Source organism: Populus euphratica, unplaced genomic scaffold, assembly GCF_000495115.2.
Source record: "Populus euphratica unplaced genomic scaffold, PopEup_1.0 scaffold43.1, whole genome shotgun sequence".
In the NCBI taxonomy this organism is placed as follows: Eukaryota; Viridiplantae; Streptophyta; class Magnoliopsida; order Malpighiales; family Salicaceae; genus Populus; species Populus euphratica.
The window spans coordinates 1,076,675-1,084,940 of NW_011499889.1; the positions used below are offsets into that span (position 1 = coordinate 1,076,675).

At 32.4% G+C, this 8,266-nt stretch overlaps 1 protein-coding gene across 1 annotated transcript; it reads left to right on the top strand.

Moving 5' to 3' along the window:
* The first annotated feature begins 5,259 nt into the window (after positions 1–5,259).
* Positions 5,260–8,266, top strand: LOC105130944 (cationic amino acid transporter 6, chloroplastic-like). Its single transcript, XM_011033679.1, has 5 exons — positions 5,260–5,873; positions 6,037–6,256; positions 6,542–6,872; positions 6,986–7,214; positions 7,477–8,266. The coding sequence occupies exons 1-5, from the start codon at positions 5,486–5,488 to the stop codon at positions 8,028–8,030; spliced, it is 1,722 nt and encodes a 573-aa protein (XP_011031981.1). The 5' UTR covers positions 5,260–5,485; the 3' UTR covers positions 8,031–8,266.

Here is an 8,266-nt window from a genome sequence, read left to right on the forward strand (position 1 = left end):
AAACAATACAATTAAATAATTAAAACAAGATTAAATTAAAATAAAAAAGAAAACTTAAACATAATTAAAATAAAATAAAAGACAAATTTATACTATTATTTTAAAAAATATTATTAAGTTTAATTTATCTATTTTGGAAGAAAAAGTTGGAGGAAAAGACGAAGGTCGATCTTTATTGGAACCAGGAGGGTGACAAGGTGTAGCGCAAGCATCAGCAAGAGTTGTCAATAGCTACTCTACAACATTGAATTCAAATTATGATATATTTTTAAAGAATATATCACATTTTATTACCTCAAATAATAAATGAATATCTGATTGAGGATAGTAATGTAATTTAAAATTTAAATAGTATTTATATTTTTAAAAGTTGTTGGTGCGTTTTGTGCATATGCCAGCACATTGGGGCCATTACGCATTTTGGGCAGCACATGCAACAACTCCTAAGGGTAAAAAATGAGCTTTAATTGTATCATTTTATTCGTCATTGTTTTCTCTTTCATTATTAGTGGCGCATGTCATTTAAATATGATTAGTTTATCGCCATGTCCCTTTTTTTCTCTTTATTTCTCTGTCCTATCCAAATAAATATATTATAGTCCTCATTGTTATTGGTGTTTCATATTCAGCTCTTTTAGTTTTGATTTTTATATTTTTATATTTTTGTTATTTTTTATTTTGTTAAAGTTTTATTTGTTTTCAATTTAACCCTTAGTTTTTAACTTTCATTTATAATCCTTTTACTTTTAATTTCTTTTTTGTTCTTTGCTTTTTTTGTTAAAGTTTGTGTGGCTTTTAATATTATCTTTCAAATCAAGTTTATGATTTTTTTTTCAATGATAATAATAATTTCAATTTGGTCCTTCTTCTTTTGATTTCTTATTGTTTTCCTTGGCTCTTTTGTTAAAATTTTTATAGTTTTCAATTCTATCATTTAAATCAAGTTCATAATTTTTATTTTTTAGATGATGATGATGATGATGATGATACGAGAGCTTAGAGGAAGAAGAATAGTGATGATAATAAAAATGCTTATAATAATAATAATAATAATAATAATAGTGATAATAACTGTGAAAATAAAAATAATATTAATAGGACTGCTACTATTATTACTAATCATGGTAATGCTACAATAATTATAGTAATAATAGCAGCAGTAGCACCACAATAAGCAACAACAATAATAGGAATGGTATTACTAGTAATAACAATAATAGTAGTAGTAATGATGACTACAATGATGATAATGATGATATTACTTATTAATAATAGTAGCAATAGTGATTTTGATCCTAATTCTTTGAATTTTTATTTTTAAAAATTCTTTTGTATGAGTGATTTTATTTTTTAATTTTATTTTTTAATATTTAATTTATTAAGAATTAGATTTCATGATTTTTCTAGATTAAGTGCTTCAAATTTATTGATCTGGGTCATGAATTTAAAAAGTTAACATATTTATTTAAAAAAAAATTTATAATTCTCTTTATTTTTTTTATTAGCTTTTTTTTTATAATTCTCTTTATTTTTTTTATTAGCTCATTATACTCACATGATATAAATCATGATTTTTTTTCATTAGCTCTAATTAGCATTGTTACATATCTTTTTTTAATTCTAATTCAATATTTAGACATCATTTTTTATACAAAAAAATAGTCTTGCCTCGTGGCGAAGTGAGGACACCAAAGCTATTATATTTTCTATATAATAAAAGTTGATTGTTTAACTAAATAAAAAAAATGATAAAATAGAGAAATTAAGAAATTGTTTATTTATGATTAATTTTCATTAATAAAAAACTTGGAATGAAATTTTCCTTTGTAACATGTTTATTGTTTATTATTTTTGGTTTTATCAAATAAGAAATCATATTATAAACTTTCATTTAAGATGTATATTACATATTTTCCGGTTGAATAAAAATAAAAGCATATCTTTGAAATCATCATATCAATCAATATCAAACCATTTTGGATTATTTAAAATTTTATTTTAATATAGCAAAATATGTTTCATTTGCACTCTTATTATTTTTTTAATTAAATCCTTTTTAGATAAATAAAATCATTTGATATAATTTATAGTATTTGTTTTTCAAAATTCAAGTACCATTAGAATTTTAAATGAATATGCATTTTTTAAAATATTCTTATTTTTTTATAATGACGTTATTTTTTATTTAAATTCAAATGATAAAAATTGTATAAATAGTTATATATTACGGAACAATGATCAAATTAAGAATTTTATAAACAAGCTAATGATGAAAGTTGGACTGCTTTATAATAGGGTGTAAATGGCTAGACCGACACTATATTATAATCTATAATGATTTCTTTTTTAGCTATGAAGAGTATCGTTTTGTTTGTATGTAGTTTCTAGGTACTAGATCCATATATCTCAGAGTGTTGTGGCCATCAAGATGATACTTACTACTGTTCTGAGATTTTGTCGTGATTCTCTTGGATCCTTTTTTTTACTATAATTAGTTGTTTTTAACTTTATGTTTTATGTCTCCACTTGGTGCTAAATTTGTCTATTAAGGTTTAAAAAACCCTAGCTCTACCATTGCTTACGGGCGAAATCTGAAGTAGATTATATTTCATGTCCCGCAGACTGCGTTTTAGTTTCATTTATTACAATTATGAATGAACCCATGATATTGATTAAGGTAATTAATAATATTAATAGGCAAAAGTCATGTAATAATCAATATACATAACCAAAGTATAGCTACTGAGTACTCTTGGAAAGCTAGCAGATTCTCTAGGAAAAGTCTAAATGCATGAAAGTAGCTTGTGTAAACAGAGATTATCCAAGTTGGTCCGCCCCCAAGGAGCACAGGCATGGGTTTTCTTCATAGATTCATGCCATGGGCGACACTCTTACAAATTCTCCCGCCCTTCTTTAAGTAAATTGTCTCATTCGGATTATAAAACAAATCACTTTTCACATATGATATGACCTTATGAAGGTTCCATTGGCATTATATATATATATTGGTTACACTCCCTAGCTATGAAGGAGAGGTGAGGAATGAGGTCAACGAAATTTAGATGACCCACTCAAGAAATGTATTGTAAAGGGGCTTCTTTGCAACTTACCTACCAATCACGTTGAAAAGCTTAGGGAAAAAATTCCACTCTCTCTTGACGCTCTCCACTTATGTGCATATGCTTATCATAAGGTTTTAATTTAATAAATACCACAACTTAATGGCTCCAAATGTAACACAATCTCGGTTAACTGTACCTTAAATTAATTAATGGGATGGATTCCAAATTCCTTAATTTGATTGGTTTAAAGATAAATGGTTGGGTACTGTATATATAATTTGGATACTTCATGGACCACACATCAGCATAAGAGGCATGTACATGTCACAAGTCATATATATCAAGCTGCGGGAAAAAAAAAATCGTATCTCAAGCCAGCTAATGTTCATAGTTCATTTATAAAAATATAGTAAAACAAGCATAAAAACCTAATTGCTGAGGTTCATTAAAGAAAGTAGAGAGCATGCATTTATACAAAATAATTTTATTTAGAGAGATATATAGAAGAGTTTTTGTGGAGAATTTCTTATACAGTTTCCTTAATTATTGTTGAAGATTGCTTCATGACTGCCATAAGTCAACTAGGGCGCCCTTCTATTTTTTTTATTTTTTTCTTGGTTAGCTTCCGATTTTTATGTTTTTAGCAAATAAAAGTTAATTTGTTAGCGGATGATAGCATGATTTGTGGCTATTAGTTAGCATTTAAGTTTACTTTAATTACTATTTAATCTTAAGGATGTTTATCAAATAAATGCAAATGATTATCCCATTTTTATTTTTGCAGTATATATTATGTCTTTTTATATAAAAAAATCTATCGTAAATGGGATTTCGACTCGGATTTTTGATGCTCCAATTCAACGCAAATCCAACAAATTAATGTGTATTGACATGTACTCTGGAAATTAGATCATGTTTAAACCAGTGAAATTAGTTCTATGTGTTTCACATAGAGAAAGAGCAACTTGAAGAAGCAAGTTGGGTCCTCGATGGATCTTCATCTAGGGATAATCCGACTGTTGAGCGGAATACATATTTCTTTAATACATACAGTTAAGGAGACAGATAAAGTAAAAACACACCAGAATTATGTGCTTTAATCAGCAATATAATTGGTTCCTAGATCTGTCCTCCATTTATTAAGGTCTTCAGCACACATTATCCACTTAGTGACTCTCATTATTTCACTTTCAAAGCACGATAGCATTGCAATTTAGATAAGTACCATTAAACCAGAGCATAACTGTTCTCCAAACTTGTCAACCGGCCTGCCGAGTGGACAGTGAACGGTCCCAGAGGAAGCAAAATACCCCAGCCTCATAATTTTTGTTTCTTAATTAGCAATCTATGTATATATGCTCTCTGATCACTGGTGTGAAAATGATTTATAAGCCGATCATTCCATACATTTACCAGTTAGTGTGGGGATGGATGTGAAATCGGATTTTATCAACCCCGTGAAGGCCTTTGCTAAAGAATATTTGGATTCGATTCATGCCAAAGAATGTGGCTTTTGACTTGTGATTGATGCTTAGAACAAATAATAATAGTAGAAGAAGAAGAAGAAGAAGATAGACTTTAAGGAGAGAGTGTGTGCAGCAAGATAAACTCCTACACCACCTTCCACTGATGATTCCCGATTTCCCATCCATTTTTCTTCCTTTTACTGAAAGTTAAAAGTATTTTCCAGCTAAAACTTCCAAGAATAGTACTTTGGTAGAATCGATGCATTAACCTGACTAGCTAAAAGAAGATGAAATCAAAATTATATGATCTCTACAGCCGAAAGACAACGCTTATAAATAACTACTACTAGGTATATACCTATATATATATACACCTAGTCAGGTTATCCTATAAATAACCTGACAAGCACAATTTTGCACTAGCACATGTTTGACTTAAATGGAAACTGTGAGAATGCATGATTGGCAACGATGACATTAATTCTGTTGAGGAATCGATTACCTAAGGTCCACAGTGAAGAAATCTTTAGTGGCTTTTAACAAAGTGTGAGGTGGGGATGCTTGTCTGTCACATCTTTTCTAAGCTTCTGATGTGGAAATTATTAAAGATTAGGTCAAAGCTAGTCCTTTCTTATCACATTGTGATTCCCCTTAACAATCTCATTTTCAAAATGGTCGAGCCTTTTTTAACCTTTTTCTTGCATGCTTCCATAACAGAACAACCTCTTCGGGGTCTCGGGGCACTCAAAAGCCATGTTTGTTCTTCTTGTGAAGGTCACACCAGACATTTCCCATCAACTCGATGGACAACTAGGTATTTTCAATAAAGCTGGGGACACCCATTTGGGTTTCCCATCAACCTTTGGCGAAAGAATCTAGCGTTATATCCTGCCTCAACTTCATATTTAAAAACCCTCACCAGAAGCAATTCTCACAATCTCTTCTTTCACTAGCAATATGGCAACCATTCTACCCACACCCACAAACGTATCCTTCTCCAACTACCTCCAGTCCCTCTCTCAAACCCCTCACAGGCTTAGGAAAAGAATGCTAGCTACTTGGACTCCTGACCAGGAACTTAACCAGGTTAGGCTAAGGTCTGGTGCAGATATGATGAGGAAACTCAAGTGGTATGACCTGATAGCTCTTGGAATAGGAGGGATGCTTGGTGTTGGAGTTTTTGTTACCACTGGCCTTGTGGCCCATCAAATCTCTGGCCCTTCAGTTTTTATCTCTTATATCATTGCTGGAATATCAGCTCTTCTTTCTTCTTTATGTTACACTGAATTCTCTGTTCAGATTCCTGTTGCTGGTGGTGCCTTCAGCTACCTAAGGGTGACTTTTGGTATCAATAATACACTACTCAACTCCTTCTTAATCTAGACATTAATCTTGATAGACAAGCGTTATAATTTTAAAGGTGCTTAAATCGTTTCTTTCTTTTTCTAGATACACACATAGACATTATTAATTTCCCTTTTGTTTTGTATATTTTTGGTACGACACAGGAGAGTTTGTAGGTTATTTTGCTGGGGCAAACATTCTGATGGAATATGTACTATCGAATGCTGCGGTTGCAAGAAGTTTCACGGAATATCTATGCCATGCTGTGGGAGAGAACCCAAACTCATGGAGATTTGAAGTGGATGGACTATTAGAGGGTTACAATAAGTTGGATTTTCCAGCTGTGGCTCTTATTCTTCTCCTTACTCTCTGTCTGTGCCATAGGTTAATTTGATCTCTTATTACCTTATGTTTTGTTTGCTTCATATCTATTTATCTTTTCTTTGTGACTAGTGTTTGATGTTCATATATATATATATAAACACGTATTGGGAAGTTTTAATATTATATTGTTTTTGTTACAATTAGTATAACTGATTTTTTTTAATTTATTTCCTATTGGTTCTGCAACCATCACAAACATGCTAGTTGGATTTTTTTTTTCCCAAGTAATAATGATTAGTGGGATTTTGAAAATGATGTATTTTTTTTTTTTTTTTGGGATTGCAGTACAAAGGAAAGCTCAGTATTGAACCTTGTTATGACGGTCTTTCATTTGATTTTCTTTGGATTCATTATAATTGCCGGTTTCTATAAAGGGAGTGCCAAGAACTTGGTTGAGCCCGGAGGGCTTGCTCCTTTTGGTGTCAAGGGTATTCTTGATGGAGCAGCTATGGTTTATTTCAGCTATATTGGCTATGACTCGGTTTCAACCATGGCAGAAGAGATCCGAAACCCTGCAAAAAGCCTTCCAGTGGGCATAGCAGGTTCTGTTCTCATTGTGACCGGGCTATATTGCCTCGTGGCCTTATCTTTATGTTTTATGGTCCCTTACAATATGGTAATGAATCTATCTTTTATATATATACGTTTTAAGTCAAAATAGCAGACATAAGAATTTTCTTTTGGTGAATAATCCTAACAATTAGGTATTCTTCAAATCATAATTTGTAGATAGATAAAGATGCATCATTTTCTGTCGCTTTCCAAAAGATCGGTTGGAAGTGGGCGGGCAATGTGGTCGGGGCCGGAGCAAGCTTGGGAATTGTTGCTTCTCTCCTGGTTGCCATGTTAGGCCAAGCTAGATACCTTTGTGTTATTGGAAGGGCCCGGCTTGTACCTTCTTGGTTGGCCAAGGTGAATCCCTCCACAGGCACCCCTTTGAATGCTACACTCTTCTTGGGTAAGTAATTAATTGCAAATAGTTTCTTCTGCATCCCCTTTGAGTTATAACAGTACTTATAAAGAATACGCCCATTTCAAGTAGACGATCGAGAAGTCTCACCCATGTTCTTATACAATTCATCCAGTGCTTCTCTAGGCTCTATCTTAGGCACCGAATATTCATATTGAGGAGTCAAAAAAAGAGGCTTTATTGAAAGAAATGGAAATAGAGATCCAACAGTATACTGAACATTTTGTGTTTTCATGATATTATATTCTAGGTCTTTGCACAGCTTCAATTGCACTCTTTACCGAACTCAGCATAATTCTTGATATAATTTCCATCAGCACACTCTTGGTGTTCTACTTGGTGGCAAATGCTCTCATCTATCGTCGATATGTTATCGTTAGCCACAACCCTCCTTCACAAACACTCCTGTTCCTCTTCCTCCTCTCTTCTTGTTCAATTGGCTTCTCTATGTCTTGGAAACTTGAAGAGCAGTGGTGGGTCTTACCGGTATTTGGTGGATTCATGATTATGATCACAGCCTTCTTTCAATACATGGTACCTTCCATTTGCCAAACTAATGAAGGGTGGTCAGTGCCATTCATGCCATGGCCGGCTGTAGCATCAATATCCCTTAATGTCTTCCTCGTGACATCACTAAAGATTCCGTCCTTCCAAAGGTTTGGTATATGGGCATGTTTGATAACATTGTTTTATGTTCTATACGGTGTTCACTCAACTTATCGAGCAGAAGAGATGGAAGTGGGTGTGGGTGAAATCTCACGCCCATCAATCCAACAAAGCAAGCTAGAAGTTCAGGTGCTATGACAACAACAACAAAAAAGCCCTCTTTGTTGTCGTTTATCCTGTTGTCTCTCTTTTTTTGTCCTTTTAAACACTCTTTTTAGTTTCTTTGGGTTGTTACAATGTATATAGATTTCATGGAAATCCTACTATGAAAAAGGAAATTGTCATTTGTCGAGAAAATATAGAATGACTAATCAATAGAAAAGGTAATGACCAAAATAAAGTGGGGGAAAGGGTATGTGGGAGAGATTTTCTCT